A 19,494-nucleotide genomic window follows, 5' to 3' on the forward strand; every position below is an offset into this window, starting at 1 on the left:
CCACTTTGCTTAGTTTAAAATAGTAACTTGTGTATTGATGTTTGGTTATGCTTAGTTAAACACAGTTTGAACGTTGCTGATTGGCGAGCAGTAGGCTTATGTAGTGCGCACGTACACCGGACAAAGATTTGAAATTTTGTACTCGTCATATAAAACTAAGCATTAAACATCAACAGCTGCTGATAGATATCATAACCGAGCCGTTTTGCCGTTTCTCGTAACGGCAGCTTGCAGTACATTATCTGTATTAAGTTGAAGGCTTAGTTTCATGTTCTCTTTATCTTATTCTCATATGACTCTACTTGAAACGGGCGCCACTCGTTATTTCAAAATTCTTTACTCAACATTGGGACCTGCCGCCATAGCCATCGGCTTGTATATCATGTTAGCGTGGGATATAGCTAGAATCAGAGCCAAAACAGCAATTCGTCCCCAGTCCAAACGTTGGTCTTTGGCCCCCATATGGTGATGTTTTCAAATTGAAGACTGAATATCGTTAATAACATTATTAATTTCATTATACTATTAATAATTTTAAATCCTCTCTCTGCCTCCGATGGTCAGATTTAAGTTTGGTATCTTGTTATAATTACTTTGGTGTATATTGTTAATTCATGGCCTCCGGTCTGTTGTAGCGGCTCTACAAGGCGCGCTCGTCGATCGTGTTGATTGTTTGATTACCAATTTGTGAATGCTTCCGCATCCCTTTTCAATGCATGCATGTTGATGCGTTACTGGTCAGTATCTAACTTCGCTCGCAATAAACGGAGCTCTCGCTTCATTGGTGACCCCGACTGGCAGGAACGTATTCCTGCACTACGAGCATGGATCAGCAAGCAGGCAATCAGAATGCGGTAGCTGTTAAGCTTCCAACCTTTTGGGCAGAGGAACCACGAGTTTGGTTTCGACAGGCGGAAGCACAGTTCGCCTTGAAAGGAGTAACTGCAGATGAAACCAAATTCTATTACGTAGTTTCAGCTTTAGATCAGACCACAGCAAAACGGCTGATAGAACTCTTGGACAATCCTCCGCAGGCAGAGAAGTACAACACAATCAAAAGCAGGTTATTACAGTCTTTTGCCTTGTCTCCACAAGAGCGAGCTGCACGTCTGTTAAATATGTCACCTCTTGGCGACAGAAAACCAACAGAGATGATGGACGAAATGCTCGCACTGCTAGGAGATCACCACCCCTGCTTTCTTTTCAAATACTTATTCTTACAGCAAATGCCGGAAAACATACGGATAGTGCTGGCAAAAGAGGATCTAGATAACCCTCGAGATTTGGCTCAGCGGGCTGATCAAATGTGGCTATCGCGATCCGGCGATTACAGTATTAGTAAATTGAGTAAGAGCAAACCGACCATTCCTAATACGATGGAAACGGTTTCAAACTTGTGCTTCTACCATCGACGATTTGGCAAGAAAGCACGACAATGTCGTCCGCCCTGTGCTTGGCAGCAGGAAAACGACAAAGCCGGTTGTCCGCAGTAAACGGGGCAACCGGCAAAAAATTATTTTACCTCCAAGACCTTAGGTCCAACTTCCTTTTTCTTGTCGATACCGGGGCGGAAGTGAGCGTATTCCCACCCACCAGGCTCGAACGGAGACAGAAAACCTCTGGTCCGCTTCTAACGGCCGCGAACGGAAGCATCATACGTACTAACGGGACCAAGCGTCTTTCTTTGGTTTTCCCGTCAGGCAAATATGGTTGGGAATTTACCTTGGCTGACGTGTCCCAGCCGTTGCTGGGAGCAGATTTCCTTAGGGCGCAAGATCTGCTGGTTGATGTCAAACACCATCGCCTCATTCATTTGCATTCCCTAACCAGCGTTCCTCTCGGTATTAGTGAACACGTTTCGCTTGGTCTTAATTCTGTCAGCACGGGAAGGTCTTGCTACGCGCAAATCTTAGCCGAATTTCCCGAGATTATTACCCCGCATTTTACGCATGTACAACCCAAGCACAAGGTGGAGCATCTCATCTCAACAACCGGACAGCCTATTCATTCTCGTGCAAGACGATTGGCACCTGATAAGCTCGCCATCGCACAAACTGAGTTCAATAAAATGCTAGAGTTGGGAATCATCCGCCGTTCTTCGAGCCAATGGTCTTCACCTTTGCACATGGTGCCCAAGGGTTCCGGAGGTTGGCGGCCTTGTGGAGATTACAGGCGTCTTAATACCGCCACGCAACCAGACCGTTACCCCATCCCACATCTTCAAGACTTCACCGCGCGCCTCGCGGGATCGAATTTTTTTTCTAAAATCGACTTGGTGCGAGGCTACCATCAGGTTCCCGTGGCACCTGATGACATTCCGAAAACGGCTATCACCACACCATTCGGATTGTTCGAATTCCTACGCATGCCATTCGGGCTTAAGAACGCAGCGCAGACATTTCAGCGAATGATGGACATGGTTTGCCAGTCACTTGATTTTGTCTTTGTCTACCTCGACGATATCTTGGTAGCGAGCGAATCGCTCTCACAACACAAACGACACCTTCACGAACTTTTTGGGAGGCTATCCAAGCACGGACTGGTCATAAACATTGATAAATGCCAGTTCGGAAAACCCGCCATAGATTTCCTCGGCCACCGGGTCGATAATCACGGTGCTAAACCACTGCCTGGAAAGGTAGACGCAATTTTGAAATTCCCCCGGCCCACAACGGTGAAAGGCCTACAGGAATTCACGGGGATGATCAATTTTTATCATCGGTTCATACCCGAGGCAGCAAAAATCATGATTCCTCTTTATGGTGCTCTCTCTGGAAATCCAAAAACGCTACTTTGGACAACTGAGATGGAAACTGCAATGGCAAAAGCAAAACAAGCTCTAGCCAGCTCCACACTTCTCCATCATCCTTTACCAGAGGCAAAGACTGCTTTGACGGTCGATGCCTCGCAATACGCGGTTGGGGCAGTCTTGGAGCAATTTATAGACCAACGCTGGAGGCCATTAGCGTTCTTCAGTAAACACCTCCGACCACCGGAGCTCAAGTACAGTGCGTTTGATCGGGAATTGTTGGCTCTGCACCTTGCCATTCGCCATTTCCGGTATTTTCTTGAGGGCCGCAACTTTACAGCATTTACCGACCACAAGCCATTGACGTTCGCATTTGCTAAGATATCAGAGCCTTGGTCGGCGCGTCAGCAACGTCACCTGTCGGCGATCTCTGAGTATACCACAGATATTCAGCACATTGATGGGAAAAACAATCGTGTAGCTGACGCTCTTTCACGAATTGCAATTTCTAACGTTCAGAGCCCATTACTCGACTTGGATTATGAGGCAATGGCGAAAGCACAGCTTGACCCGGAGGTACAAGCCTATCGCACGGCAATATCAAATCTATGTATCGAAAACGTTCCGCTTGGAACGGCCGGCCTTACTCTACTTTGCGACACTTCCAGAGGCACGCCACGTCCAGTAGTCCCTCGCTCTTGGCGAAGGAAAGTTTTTGAAGTTATACACGGACTCTCGCATCCTTCGATTCGAACAACACGAAAACTGGTGGCATCAAAATTTGTATGGCATGGGTTGAAGAAAGAGGTCGGAATATGGGCAAAACAATGTGTACCGTGTCAACGAGCTAAAGTACACACACACGTTCGGGCGCCGCTAGCGAATTATCCACCCACAACTTCTCGTTTTCAGTCGGTAAACATTGACATAGTGGGACCATTGCCAATGTCACAAGGTAAAACGTACCTGCTGACAGTGGTAGATCGTTTCACTCGCTGGCCGGAGGCGATACCAATGGATAACTCGACAACATTAACGTGCGCTAGGGCATTCATCGCCAACTGGGTGGCACGCTTCGGTATTCCAGCACACATTTCTTCCGATCGGGGACCACAATTTACTTCGCATCTATGGGCCCAACTCAATCGGCTACTAGGCGTGCTCCTACACAGAACGACCAGTTTTCACCCGCAAGCCAATGGCCTCGTGGAACGCTTCCATAGACATTTAAAAAGTTCCCTTATGGCAAGACTCAATGGTCCAAACTGGCTGGATGAGCTACCATGGGTTCTTTTAGGCATCCGCACAACACCCAAAGAGGATTTGGACGCCTCATCGGCCGAACTTGTGTACGGTGCTCCATTGACGGTTCCGGGCGATTTTGTTTCTTTTTCAGGAGAAAGCGTACATCAGGATTTGCCAACGTTGCATGAGAAGCTTCGCAATCTCCTCCCACGTCCTATGTCACGACACGGCACGGCAAAAACCGCAGTTCCCGCAAGCTTGAAAGAATGCACATACGTGTTCATTCGAAAGGATGCACACCGACCACCGTTGACCAAGCCTTACGACGGACCATACAAGGTTCTGAAGAAATCGACGAAATCATTTACGCTATCCGTGGGCGGCAGAACAGAAGTGGTGTCCGTCGATCGTCTAAAGCCGGCGTATATGGATCTAAACGAACCAGTGGAAGTAGCACAACCTGCAAGACGGGGCAGACCACCGCGGCAACCAAGTGAGATCGAGCAACCGCGCGATCTTCCAAATTCAAGAAGATCGAAACGCAACAGGCATCCTCCATCTCGCTACGGTTCCTGAGGATCCCCGCCGCTGGAGGGGGATGGTGTAGCGGCTCTACAAGGCGCGCTCGTCGATCGTGTTGATTGTTTGATTACCAATTTGTGAATGCTTCCGCATCCCTTTCCAATGCATGCATGTTGATGCGTTACTGGTCAGTATCTAACTTCGCTCGCAATAAACGGAGCTCTCGCTTCACTGTTATATAATCAAAAGATATTGTTGTATCCCAAACGTAGCAGACTAAAAGAAAGAAAACTTTAGTGAGACGCACACACAAATTGTCATGTCTTTAATGCTCTGTGGGTGCCCGGGAGTGGCATTTGCATTGTGGGCTCAGATTGGAAGGACCGGACTATTAGTCACGCCGACTCAGCGCGGCTATTGACAATGGGCACATGCCCTACGTTTCGCCCAAGGTCTTTCTTTAGTAGCACACTTCGTGAAGTCGCGTGTTCGTCGAAACTGCATATGTCTTTTGGTGTGTCGTGGCACGGTATTGACTGGAACTTAAATGCCTATTACTATAAATTAGGGTTGCATTTAAAACAAAAATCAAATTAAAGCAAACATGTTTAAAAGAAGGCCCTTGTTTAAAACATTTTTTTAAGCAATGACGTCACGAATGTGGATTGACATTGACAATTGAAAATATAGGGTAAATATAGCTCCTGTGACGAAATATATTTAACATAACTGTTGAACCGACTATTTTGAGTGGTTCCAACCCTCCTATGTCGATATATGTCATGTCGTCTAAATCGGGTGGCAATTGTCCGTAGGCTCATACATCATGTTTTTTGGAAAGCATTTACACAAATAGGGCATAATTTAACACAATTTTCAAGTTAATTAAAACTCTCGAAAATACTCTATAATTTATGTTGGTTTACGAAATACTTTTGAGTCCCCTTCGAGCTCGCTCCCCACCCTATTGGGAAATTCGGGGTGAGGCAGTCATGGACCTGGCAAGAATGCAAATCATTGGGTACGATAAATCGTCCACTTTAAAAATGGGAAATATGCACATTATGACGTAACAAGCAAATGACGCATCTTTTTAAACCAAATTTGTTATCTCATTAGGCCTTTTCAGCGCAATCCATATATTGTCCTCCAATATAACTTCCAAGATGCAAAATAAATGTAATCGTGAGTAATCGTGATTACTTTTCCAATGTAATCGTAATCGTAATCGACTACTTCCTGATTTTGCTGTAATCGTAATCGTAATCGCGTCATTCAGAAGTAATCGTAATCGCAATCGATTACATTCATGAAGTAATCACCCCATGTCTGATCAGAGTGTGTGTGCTTGTAATCAGTATAGTGCATGTGTAATGTGAAAATTAGTAAGTTACATCTCTGTATCAGTTGCTGACTCATACATATGAGCTTCACTTCGATTGTTTATCTGCATTTTAATTATACAGGATTGGACATCTGTCATCGTTGAATGATTCATACATATTAGGGCAGGGCTCTTCAACCGGGTGTATCGTACACCCCAGGGTGTACCAAAATTTTAAAAGGGCGTACCACTCAAATGGGGTGTACTGGGGTGTACCAGATCCGCATTAATATGGACCAGTGACTATAGCTATCACAATAAATAAGCAAGTTCATGCTTGAGAACATGTTGACCGGGTGTGCAATATCGTACAATGTTCATATCAGCTGTATGCAGCTTGTAGATAATATTCGTTTTGGGATGTCATAAGCCAGTGGTTCTCAACCTTTTCAACCTCGCGGCACCGTCACATAGGGTAAAGTAATTCGTGGCACCCCATGGCACTTCGAGTAGCATGAGTCGCAGGTAGCGTAGGGGTACATTGCACCGCTGCAACACAAACGGGTCGCAGGTTATAGTCCACAATTCCTTGCCAAGTGTTGGACGTTTATCTAGGCCCCTGCTCGCCCTCTGATCTGCATAAGCCGCCTCTCATAAACAGTCTGGAGCGAAAGTGGGCCGTGCTATAACATGGCATCTTAGAAATCACTAAACAATATATGTATGGTGTAAAGTGACCATAGATGTCGAAGATTTGGCAAGATGATGACGTAAAAAGACACAAAACAAGGTCATCAATCTGCGTCAAGTTACTGTTCAGCATCCGGTTATGATGGGGTGAATAAACGTTTGCAGCCACGACTCTACATCACGGCCCAATTGCCCGAGTGATGACCCTTTGTTTACTTATCACCGTCCTAAATGCCACCATATGGGCGTATCAGCATATCACTACCATTGACGCCAGATGCCCCAGTTTGATCCATGGCAGTAGCGAATTCCGATTCTCCTTCACGCCCCCGCTGTGCTCACAGCGTATTTACGATCAAAAAACACGAAATAGGACTAATCGAAGGAAAAGGATGTAAAGAGCGAGGAAGCGAGGAAGATCGAATACTGACATTAGGCTGATGATGGGGCTGCCAGATTGAGAGACCGTGACTGGTCGCTTCGTCATTCTTGTATCTGTTCATTGCATCGCATTATACATCGAGTGTCTTCAGCAGGTAAAATAATAGAACCACTAACTATGCCACACTCAGCATCTGCATTCCCTAATTATTGTTATATGTCGACTTGTGTACTACATTTGCTTGCGGCACCGCTGAGCAGACCAATTGGCACACTAGTGTACCGCGGCACACCGGTTGACAACCACTGTACATCAGCAAATACTTATCCTAATTATTTAAATGTTGGGAATAGACTTATTGGTTGAGCTCCAACATTTTGAATTGGTACTTCCTGCGACATGGTTACAAGTAGCCCAGTGTACATAACTGCAAAGAACGTAGCCAGAGGATCGCAGGGGTCGAGTTTAAGAACCACTGCATTAGACGGTGGTCCGGATACCTCGAGCCCTTAGTATAGTACTTAGCATTTTCAATACGTTGCAGCCTTGCTCATCCTTATTTCATCAGGCCAGAAGTGACCAGCCTGCAGACGTACTGCCGCATGCAGCCGTTGAACAATAATTATGCGGCCCTCTACACATAAATAAATTAGCGTGTGTTGGCCGCAGTCAAGATGCAACTTGAATTAACGAATTGGTTCCCAAATCTGTAAGAGATTTCAATTCACTTTGAAAATATTTTTCAAGCTTGGCGCGATTCAGGGTGACTTGGATTCTTCGTTTTTAATATAATAGTGTAATCTGAGCCCAACCGTACAAATGCGAACCGCAGAAGAAAATGATGCATCCTATAAAGAAATATCAAGTCGAAATCGTGATATTTCGACTATGCCTACAATCCTGATGGAGGCAACAAAGTGATAACTAAAATCTGGAAGATGCATCATCATTAATTTCGTGCCCGAAATTTTCGTAGACCCTTTCATCAGCTCCACCGGTTAATCTGATCACGTGGGCTAAGAATTCATAAATATTGCACAGTAATGTATGAAACAACCTATATTATCATCGAAGTTAATTATGAAGGTGGAAATCTTTCGCGCACTCCGCGCGACTACGGAACCGGTTCAAATACGTTTACTGCCATTTATACTCGCGATTTTGGTGCATAGATAGTAAGCCTGCAGGGGTGTTATGCTGCTACAGTTAAAAACTATTATACGCAAGGTCTATCTCAAGAAATTAGTGATGGCACATAACACAACATCAAATCTTCAGCACGACCAGTATAATTATTCTTGTGGCAGTATAAAGATGTCTTTGGGAGGTTAATACGGTTGCGTATTCAGGGTTAGGGGCTCGGACCCCCTTCTCAAAAGTGTCAAATTCAAATTGCTGTCGCGCGGCGACTAAAATCACTCCAGAAGTCGATGTATATACCCGCCACGAAATCTTGGATTGCACGATACTTTGATTGATCAAAGAGACTAGGAGAATGGTGGCCCTGTATCACAATGCGGTTTTCAAATACACATTGTCTTCCTGGTCTACGTTGAAAAATGAACTGCCGTGGAAGTGATATTCACAATTACAAATTCAAATTACAAACAACGCCATACCTATCCACGTTCTCGATTGATAACGTAGCTTTGTAGTCGCTGTTAAAATGTAGGCGTGTGATGCAACATTTTGTTACCGCCGAATACTTTAAGAATTGAGAAGTCAAATCGTAATCAGTGCGACAATTACATTCGATTAACATCAGTCATTATAAATTCTATGATATTTACGGTGAATTGCGCTATCGCAGGTAAGGCACGGCCCGGGCGTGCCTCACCTATGCCTTACCTCTCCTATCACGCTTTATTTTGGAGCAATAAATAGGCAAGTTGCCTGATTTTGATGGTAAAATGTTCAAAATCTAGTAGACAGGGGAGGCACTGCCCCACTTTTCTCCTCTGACCCCACGTCATTGACGCATCACACATTACAGTGGGTAGGTACAAGATGTACTGCTGTATAGTGAGCATGTTCGGCTACACCTACGTGTGTCATAATAGGTCCTCGCATTTAAGAATAGCATCACGATGAACCTATGATCTTGTATAACTGACGAAATTGAAAGAAGCTTAACCTCAACAATTATCAACCAGACTATACAATGCCACCAGGAATACCATGCAACACCAAAAGACGTATCAACTGTAAAAAGCGCATAAAACGAAGATTTATACTTTAACTGTTGTGTACGTCTGTTGGAAATCAAAATGTTAATGGTCTTAAGTTTCGAAAAATATCATATGCCACTCAGTGCAATACAATTAAAAATATATGACTTGCAAAATATCGATGTAACTCAAGTTTCGCATACTCATTACTCTAATAAGGCAACCAGCAGTATGATTAATACGAGTTTGTACCGAGAAAATACGGTGCGAACGACGAATCCCATGTTGTGATTTCTAATTTGCGCTACTATACCGTCACGATTGAAAAATCGTGACGTAGTAGTTGATTGACATGTCTGGCCCTTTGGGAGTTAAACTGTAAAATATAGGGTCAATATCACTCTTCGGACGAAAAAGGTTCCCGACTCCTGCTATACGGAATCAGTATACTATGTGGTCAGGGGTGTACGAGTTTCGAGTAAAAGTTAAAAGGGGGTGCCACGACGAAAAAGGTTGAAGAGCACTGTATTGGGGTATTAGAGAGTAGATGTTATAAAAACCAATAAAATATGAGTAAAGGAAGAATATTTGCATAGAGAATAATTCTGTGCCACAATGAAACAATTTTGCATGCCATCCTTAATCATATGTTTCCATATGTTTAATGGTCATATGATAGTCATCTAACCGCGACTGTGGCATATAATTTTAGAAGTAAATTGGTAATACTGTTGGAGTCGGAGTCGGCGTCAGTACGTTTAAAGACTCAGGCATAGGTGTATGGGAGCAAAAACGTTTGAGTATGCAAAAAGAAAAAAAAATTCGCCCCTATAGACAATGAATCACAAAAGAAGTTATATTGCACTTATACATGCCGATGTCGCACTGCGAAAAACTTTTCATATATTCAGGATATACTGAAATACCATAGTGTCCTATATGGTGTCGACACAAGCAAATCTCACGGCTCAGTGAAATTGATTCACGTCACAATTTCCATTTGGCTACAGGCAATTTGACGGTCATTTTTGACCGGCTTGCCGAGCATTAAATTTGGTGAAACGGGTATCAATCGAAAGCTGACTCTGCACTGATTACGAAATACGCAACAATGCTGTCTGGGTCCCTTTCTCTTGAGCTACTCTCTCATTTCGCCAGACAGCATTGTTGCGTCCCAATGCCAATCTCCATAACAATGAAAAATTAGAGGCTGATTGTGGGGGTTCCAGGGCCGCGAGTGGAAAAAAAATTATATTTTCGTAATCAGTGCAGAGTCAGCTTTCGATTGATACCCGTTTCACCAAATTTAATGCTCGGCAAGCCGGTCAAAAATGACCGTCAAATTGCCTGTAGCCAAATGGAATTGTGACGTGAACCAATTTCACTGAGCCGTGAGATTTGCTTGTGTCGACATCATATAGGACACTATGTGAAATACACTGAAAGCAAATATGCCAACACTGAAACCAAGTCCAAAATTAATCTAGGCTGTTGTTAGGTTTATTAGCAATTTTTATCAGTTCAATACACCACAAAAATTGCGATAAGATGAAAAGATAGGAACGTGTCGAAACTACTTGGAGTAGTCTTTGAAATCAGATACCCATCTTGGCCTAGACCAGTGGTTCTCAATTTTTTTACACACGCCCCAATTTATGATACTGAAAGATTTCGCGCCCCCCTCCCCCAATGCAGCCAAAATGCTAGCAGTCTAAACGGATAGTTTGATGACATGGAAGTTTATAACTGTTAATGAGAGAATTCTCAAATATGAAATTCAGACTATTTAAAGAGCAAAACTAAAAATTGGAGGTCAATCGCGCGTAACGCGGAAAAAATTCCAGTTGACCGCGCCCCTTCAGATGCTTTCACGCTCCCAGTTTGCTAACAACTGGCCCAGGCGAAGTAAAGAGGAGGCATGCACACTGAATGAAAAGTAAAACATAGTATAGAAAAAGCAAGCGACAAAAAATGGCGTGGCATGACATGACATTGAAGGTCAAATCGATAGGTCATGCCGTGGTCCGGGACGGACTAGTATGGTAGAAATTGCTTGTATTTCGACTTGAAAGGGAACCCGCTGAATTTAGAGTGAATTATGGGTAGGAATTATTTCTTGTATACGTCTGTCTGTCTCTGTTAGTCCTATTGATATCCGGATACTTCAAATAAGTTAACCTATGACCTCAATGTTTTGTTTCAACCCAGTGACCATGACAACAATTGACAAGGGTTCATGTTCAGGAGTTCAGCGTGTAGCTTGTCGTTTGGTTGTTGGCGATGGCCAATGATAGTTGATAAACAATAAGAAATTTAGCAAGTTACAAGTTTAGCTAATCAATGAGTTGAATTACTTTAGATTTTTCAACTTATTGCTTAGCAAGAAAATGTGGGTACCGTCATTGTTTCGCGGGAAAATGTAGACTAAGTACCGTAAATATAAATAACTATAGGTATGGACTGGGCAAAAATCCGAGTGATTCCATTCCCGATGAGTTTTCGGTTTCAAGCCGAGTATAAATCATTAGAATTTCATAACAGTTCAAATATGAATATTTTATGCCATAGAAAAAGAAGAGGCGGAAATTTTTGTCGTTATCCTATGTCGAACGGATGGCAACTTTAAAACGTGGAAGAAGCGGAAAGTGTAGGCTTTGCGGCCTTTAGAGATGATGGTGAATTTGGTACAGATAACCCATCGATGAGCTAGCGGACTTTGATCCGGCCAAAATATGCCGAAACCGGGATCTAAATAGTGGAAAATATTTCTAAGAGCGGAAAAGCCAACCATGCAAGTTCCAGGCTGATTTGGCGGAAGATTGCCAACGCCCATCGATGATATATCGTACAGCGATACAGTCATAATATGCGGAAACCAGGATCTAAATATGTGGAAACATTTCTGAAGAGCAGAAAAGCCAACTATTCGTGTTCCAGACTAATCTGGAGGAAGATGCCCAATAATGTCCATCCATGACACAACCGACAGTGATGCGGTCGTAATATGCTGAAACCAGCATCTGAATATGTGGAAAGATTTCTAAAGAACAGAAAAGCCAACTATTCGTGTTCCAGACTAATCTGGAGGAAGATGCCCAATGTCCATCCATGACACAACCAACAGTGAAGCGGTCGTAATATGCTGAAACCAGCATCTGAATATGTGGAAAGATTTCTAAAGAACAGAAAAGCCAACCATGCGTGTTCCAGGCTAATCTGGAGGACGATTGCCTAATGACGATCGATGACATAGACATAGCGGACGTACGTTGTACAGTCATAATATGCTGGAACCGGAATCTAAATAAGCTGATAATGGAGACTCTGTTCTGAGATTCTCTATTCGTAAGCTTGTCATGGAATCTCATGTCATCGATTTGATAACTTTTACTGCAATGAATGTAGTCTTCAAAGAAATATTATTTATATATAAATAACCGGTGCTCCGTGTATATTGTATGCACGCGCATACGCCGCATCATACTCCCATACGCTGGTGGACTCAGGAGTCGGAGTCGCCGTGTCGGTATATTGAACACGTGTGTAGTCGGAGTCGGAGTCGGAGTCGGTATAATGAAAATGTCTGGAGTCGGAGTCGGTATAATGAAAATGTCTGGAGTCGGTGTCGAAATTTACTGACTCCACAGCCATGCTTTGGACAATATTTCAGGAATTCTGCTTTTTATCTTGAAAATTCTAGTGGGCAGGTAGAGTAAGTTTTTTGTTTTTCTGTGGTTATGGGGCAAAGTTTAGAATTTACCAATCTAAATTCTCCACGGTCATTAATAAGAACCATGTTTTTTTAATTAACATTGGATAAGGCTGTTTTTGCATATGTTTTCACTGTATTGTTCATAATACCTCTCAAATGGTCGTAATCGCTGACCCCACTGCCACAGTAGTGTTTCAAAATCCAGGAGTGCAGGCGAGCCGTGCCGTAAAATCGGCAGTAAAGTTCAAGCTATAGGGGCACACGAAAAACGGTAGACGCCGATGATGAAAAAGCGCGAGCATGGAAGGCGTCCGAAACATTAAAAAGACGTAAAGACACTTGTGATTACTGCAGTTAATGTCGTGGCGCATATGACCTTAGAGGCGATAAGCACCACTGCAAATTTATGTGAACAAAACCTCTACAATAAGGGTTATTTGGACAAAGTGGCACTGTCCACAACAATTGGCTAAAACGTAGGTAATATTGGTCGCGTAAGTAAAATATTAAATTTATTCAATGATGCTCTCAAAACTTTGATAATTGAAATTAAATTATCTCCATCATTTGGGGAGATAATAAAGCGGACTGACAACAAAATCACGCTTATTTGAAACCCTTGCTATGTTGAGATCAAAAATGCTATAGTTGGCCAATACTACAATAGGCTATGGATTATGGTGTCACTTTGGCAACAAACCATAATCAGACAGATAAATGCTATAGTAGACCAAATACGGCAATAGACTATGGATTATGGAGTCATCTAGGCAACAAACTATGATCAGACACATAAACCATCTACTAGTGCGACAACCCATCGCTGTATCGCATACTTCGGTCGTTAGATAGTTGAGATTAGCAGGAAATTAATCTATTGATTGATTATCGCCTTTCGGCCGGTTAGCATTTTCTATTCTTTATAGCTCGAAGTTTTCCAATTAGAAAGCCTTAGATGTATAGCCTTGTAGCGGTGTGGCAATCAATGTTCTCCTACCGTTCATCCGTTAATGTAAAATTTGCTGATTGCTGATAACCACCGAATACTGAAATAATATTTGAGATTTATGGCTGAATAATTGTCTGAAACCCATATAAACATATGTCTGCGCGTAGCCAGCATATCAGCCAAATAGGTTTACAGCTAACATTCCAGACATAATTGTTTTGACGCCGACAAGTCTTTAACGCTTTGAGTGCCGTGTTAGTCACAGATTGTCATCAACACAGTAAACTGATTTTTGATGCTGTCCGTGTATACGTTTGAGCAAAATGAGATGAAGTGTTCCGCGGTTGATTACCGAAGATGTGGCTGATTTATCAATTTTGTAAAACACTGTGGTAAATGTGTTGCGTCATAACTTTGGTAGTATGAACCTGTGCAAGGTCTACAACCTGACATTTCAGTATCCCATTAATGCAGCTCACGCGACGGAAACCCGATGTCTGACCTTTTAAATTCCTGATTTGAGATAATTCCTTTCACGCCATTACAAAAATGCGGAATTTAACACGAAATACTTAAATGTCGAGAACATTAGGGAGTCGTGGAATAAGGTAATTTATGCAACACGATTGAAATGATAAGTGACGCCACATCATTATTTCTTAAGCTTTTCCCAATCGCGTACCACTTATTGGTTGTGTAGTAGACTGACAACCACCTGGCTCCTGAATGACTTATTTTACTCAAATGTGCCGGTATATATTAGCTATTGGCAGCCGGAATGTAGTGCCGCTATTTAATGAGATAGATGCAATGATGAAACTTACTCACACTACCGTGTTGAAGTAGGAGTTACGATTTTTTTTCTCTGTATGGTTCGAATCAAAATACGGTTCGAACAGGCTGGGTTTCATGGTTGAATTCGAATGGGCTTTCATACGAACCACATTGGGCAAACATTATCCTCCATCGTCAGCTGCGATCAATCAATACTTCATGTATTCGGTATCATGCATTCGTTTCTACACGGTAAAAATTTATCCTTCATATACTGTACTGATGAATTAGTCTAAACCGCCAATCTTACCATTAGCTCGGTTCTCTTTGTGTTTGTTATGATGAATCTGCTGTGATGCAATAATGTCAACGTGCAATTGTTGCACAGCTGAAGTAATGATCGCGTAGTATATTTATAGTAGGGTTGCCATACGTCCGGAATTTCCCGGACATGTCCGGAATTTCACAGTTCAAACTAGCGTCCGGGAGGAATTTCTAAAATATGCCAAATGTCCGGAATTTCGGAGACTTGACGTTGGCTTAACAATTTTTTCATAAATCAACATAAAATCATTATTTTTGGGAATATTTATGTTGATGCATGATATTTTTCATCGCGCTGCGCGCGATTTACTATCACATTTATTGGTTATATTATGGGGGCTACCACCCTCGCAAAAACTGCAAAAAAATATAAATAAAAACACCCTTCATTTACTGGAATAAGCCTAATTGTAATCGCAATTATAGGAGAACGATATACTCCTAGAGATCGTTAAGGCCGTTTAAATGCTCTTTATCAGTGTTGACTCGACTTGACTCGAGTCAGATTTTTCGTATGACTAGACTTGACTCGAGTCACATTGCAAAAATGACTTGACTTGACTTGACTCGGCGCTTCAGAAATGTGGTTTGACTCGTGACTCGGAGCAAAATTCACGAGCCAATTTCAAGTCATTTTAAGTAAAAGGTGTCGATAAAATTACTGTATCTTATGTACGTTCGGGTTGTTCTCGATACGCCGTTGTCACTTGTGAGAGCACCCAGTCATTCACTGATTGTACGTTTCATTGATCCCCTTTGTCACATCGCAAATAAATTGACGGCTAACGAAACGATCACAGCCTACGTTGTCGTAGTCGTAGTAGCAGTTGATTAATCTAATCCCAACGTATCTTTGCTTCTTAGACGGTTCAGTGCTTATTTCGCAGTGCTCGACTTTACCAACACTCTTGTATGATTTAAATCGAACGAATATAGTTTATGCATTTATATTCTCCCGGATGTGCAGATCGGTAGTGTCTATTGTACCACATCAATTTGTTCAACGTCTCGAGGCTTCGTATTCGATCCTCTTTATTGGCTGATAAAATCAGACTGTAGCATGTAGCTACAGTTACTTATGTATTTTTTTAGCAGTTCCACGTGTGTGCGAGCGATGCAGCACCTTTTTGCATATATATTTAAATCTATATTCGAGAATGCCCTCCAAAGAAAAATCAGTGAGACACCCGGTCAAGACCCTTCTCTCCCTTCATTTTCGAGAAATCAGCCTCGACCGTCGCAGTTGGCGGAAACATCGAGCTTTGGGGTCCAAAGAACTATCGGATGTCTTCAAAGTTCCCAAACTCCTCAATCTTACAATCCTTTGCTCCTGACAAGCGCTCGTCGATAATGCGTTTGGAAATGATGCCCGTTTTGTAAGGGAGAGACAGGGATTGAAATTGGGTCTCCGATATTCTGTATCCGCTCGGGAACTGTCGAGAACTGCACACCTCTGACCAGAAATCCTTCCTTGCAGCGGGCGTCATTGTCCCATTCCTCAGCTGGGCAAATAGCTCGAAGACGTTCGACCAGGCGCTAGAGATCCTCCTGTTGCTCCACTATCAGAAGGCCAAGTCCGTGAAGCTTCGTGACTGTGGTGCTCAGCTCTGTGGCCATGCGATCGAGGACATTTCTAGTCCATAGTCTCGAGGAGTTTGATACGGTGTCTATAAATCAACCAAGAATTCACCTTCTTCATTGACAACCAACGTGTGTCAACAAACTCTGTTGCCGTCTGAGGTAGCCAATCAGTCCCGTCATCGTGTGGACGAAGTAATTGTTGCAGAGGTGGCGGTATTCGGCCGGCGCCATAAGATCCAGCCCACACCACACTCGCACGATTTCATACTCTGCCGCCTCTTCAATATTTATTCTCTCCCCGTCACTGCTGAAACCTATGATCCTTTTAGCGTTTGGTGCAATGACTCGAGATGACTCGTGACTCGAAGGTATTGACTTGATCCCAACACTGCTCTTTATTCAAAGATAGTGGTTCCAAAGGTGGCGGCCGGTCGCCTTTATTCTGGGATTCGTGAATATTTTGAACGTAATCGGCCCGTGAGCAAGTCTGGGCAAAGGTGCTGACTTCGTTTAGTAATCAACTCGTCAAATTTTGATCTGGGTCACGAAACATATTCAAATTGGAGATGGACTCGCGACCATAAAAGGTTGGAAACCACTGGGGTGTTTATAAATCTCCGTGGTGCGCACCGGCATAAGGCTGATAAACAATCTTATCTGTGGGACATGAACATATATAGTAATACATGGAACAACCAATATTATTGACAGACTTCATTCAAAAAATTTAAAGACCAGATGCATGTAGAAACCAGATTCATAGAGCAAGCCCCCCTCCCAGAAGTTGCATCGATTACCCTATGGTGGGCTCAAAATCATTGTTTATTTGCGCGGAAAGGGGCTGAAAAATGTGGTTTCGGTCCCGGTTACACATCACATAGCCAAATACTCCTGAACCGGATAGTGTGACCACCTCTGGTCTATGAGCAATGTTTTGCTACTGTGACGTCATAACTCATTTTAAAACCCACTAGTGGGCGCTAAAGAGTGTCCGGAATTTGGGTCACAGAAATATGGTAACCCCAATTTATAGTGATTTTAGCTACTGCAAAAGATAGCAAATTATAGACTGAGTCCAATTAAAAACCGACATTTTTCGCGTATCACTAAATATTCACTCGCGTCCCACTTGTGGTAAGATATGTCACCGTTTGAGAACCCCTGCGTTACATTCGGGATCACTCTGATGCTCGAAACAATTGAAATTTCGGTGGACCATGGGCGTAGCGCCGCATGCATCGTATGACGATGACGGTCGAATCATGTGGGGCAGAAGGGACACTTCAAAAAGCTGAACTATTCAAGAAGCTTAAGCCTTTTATTTCGCTATTCATTATCCGTAAATCTTATTAGACTTTAACTTTGCAATCAGGTCCTTAAGATTTCTTCACTAAACTAAATCAAGTCATCAAGATCACAGGAACGCAATACAATATTTGTTATTTTCATTGCACTCTCGCTTTTTTACGTACAAATTTGTGTCAAATCCGACTGGACCGGTGCTTTCACAACGTCCACAATCAAGAACGTTGTTGATGGATGATTCGAGCATTGTGTCCTATATGGTGTCGACACAAGCAAATCTCACGGCTCAGTGAAATTGATTCACGTCACAATTTCCATTTGGCTACAGGCAATTTGACGGTATTTTTTGACCGGCTTGCCGAGCATTAAATTTGGTGAAACGGGTATCAATCGAAAGCTGACTCTGCACTGATTACGAAAATATAAATTTTATTCCGCTCACGGCCCTGGAACCCCCACAATCAGCCTCTAATTTTTCATTGTTATGGAGATTGGCATTGGGACGCAACAATGCTGTCTGGCGAAACGAGAGACGCAACAATGCTGTCTGGCTCCTTTTCTCTTGAGCTACTCTCTCGTTTCGCTAGACAGCATTGTTGCGTCCCAATGCCAATCTCCATAACAATGAAAAATTAGAGGCTGATTGTGGGGGGTTCCAGGGCCGCGAGTGGAATAAATTTTATATTTTCGTAATCAGTGCAGAGTCAGCTTTCGATTGATATCCGTGTTACCAAATTTAATGCTCGGCAAGCCGGTCAAAAATGACCGTCAAATTGCCTGTAGCCAAATGGAAATTGTGACGTGAATCAATTTCACTGAGCCGTGAGATTTGCTTGTGTCGACACCATATAGAACACTATGATTTGAGTCAGCTACCAATGGAGTATATTAGTTTTGTAGGTTCTATATTTAGCTGATGCTAAGTTATAACATACACTCTCCTGTTTTGGCCGTCGCGTTAAGAAGGGTAACTCATTGCTATCAACAAATTATGTGCGTCATACCTTTTGTATCTATGTAGTTATTCAAATTGAAATGATTTATCTCATTGTTTATGTAGTCCTCTGGCTGATAAATGAATTATATAAGGGTCATCTGAAGCGGCATTATGTCTAAACGTCAGTAGCTCAACAAACCTGTGTATTAGAAGTACAAAACGCATCATATCGCTCATACAGCGCAGATGTGTACATTATTATAGCGTCGGCGTTTTAGCCTTAGTCCTTGAAAACTAAGCATGAGCCATCCTTTTCAGAATTTGGTGTCGATGTCAGAGGTTTGTTGCAAATGATGACTAGATTTATGACCGAGCATTGCCACCTGGCGGATGGAATATGACATACTAGTATTTCCTAGCTCTGTTTTGAGTGATTATTTACTTCAGTGGTTCCCAATCCAGGGGATATCCGCACTTGAGTGGACTTTCTTAATTGGTAGGGTGATCCGACTTTAGGAACGTCAAGCTCTGCAAAGGGGACAACTGCAGATGCACCTGTAGTCATCAATTGTTTCCTTTTCATGTCAGAAATGCTACTAATCCTTTCCAATTGTGTGTTCCTGCGAATTCCTTTTGCCTGATTTACCGCCAGAAATGGTAGTAAAAATCAATCCTTTTTTCTGTTTCGTAGCTAGTTCAAGTTTTTGAAAATATCAGGTAAATGATCTATACCTGGGCTGCAATTGACTTGACGAATTCGTATCCGTATCATTTTCCATCATTGCTCTTTTCCTTTTTTTCTCGTATTTTAATGATGATAAATAAACTTGAT

At 42.7% G+C, this 19,494-nt stretch overlaps 1 protein-coding gene across 1 annotated transcript; it reads left to right on the forward strand.

The window, feature by feature from the left end:
• The first annotated feature begins 636 nt into the window (after positions 1-636).
• On the forward strand, positions 637-1,523 carry LOC145442901 (uncharacterized). Its single transcript, XM_080320941.1, has one exon. It carries the CDS (start codon positions 825-827, stop codon positions 1,491-1,493), a length of 669 nt encoding a protein of 222 aa, XP_080177067.1. The 5' UTR covers positions 637-824; the 3' UTR covers positions 1,494-1,523.
• The last annotated feature ends 17,971 nt before the right edge of the window (positions 1,524-19,494 follow it).

This window comes from Botryllus schlosseri, chromosome 7, assembly GCF_051294905.1.
Source record: "Botryllus schlosseri isolate E-star chromosome 7, Bs_hap1, whole genome shotgun sequence".
Classification (NCBI taxonomy): domain Eukaryota; kingdom Metazoa; phylum Chordata; class Ascidiacea; order Stolidobranchia; family Styelidae; genus Botryllus; species Botryllus schlosseri.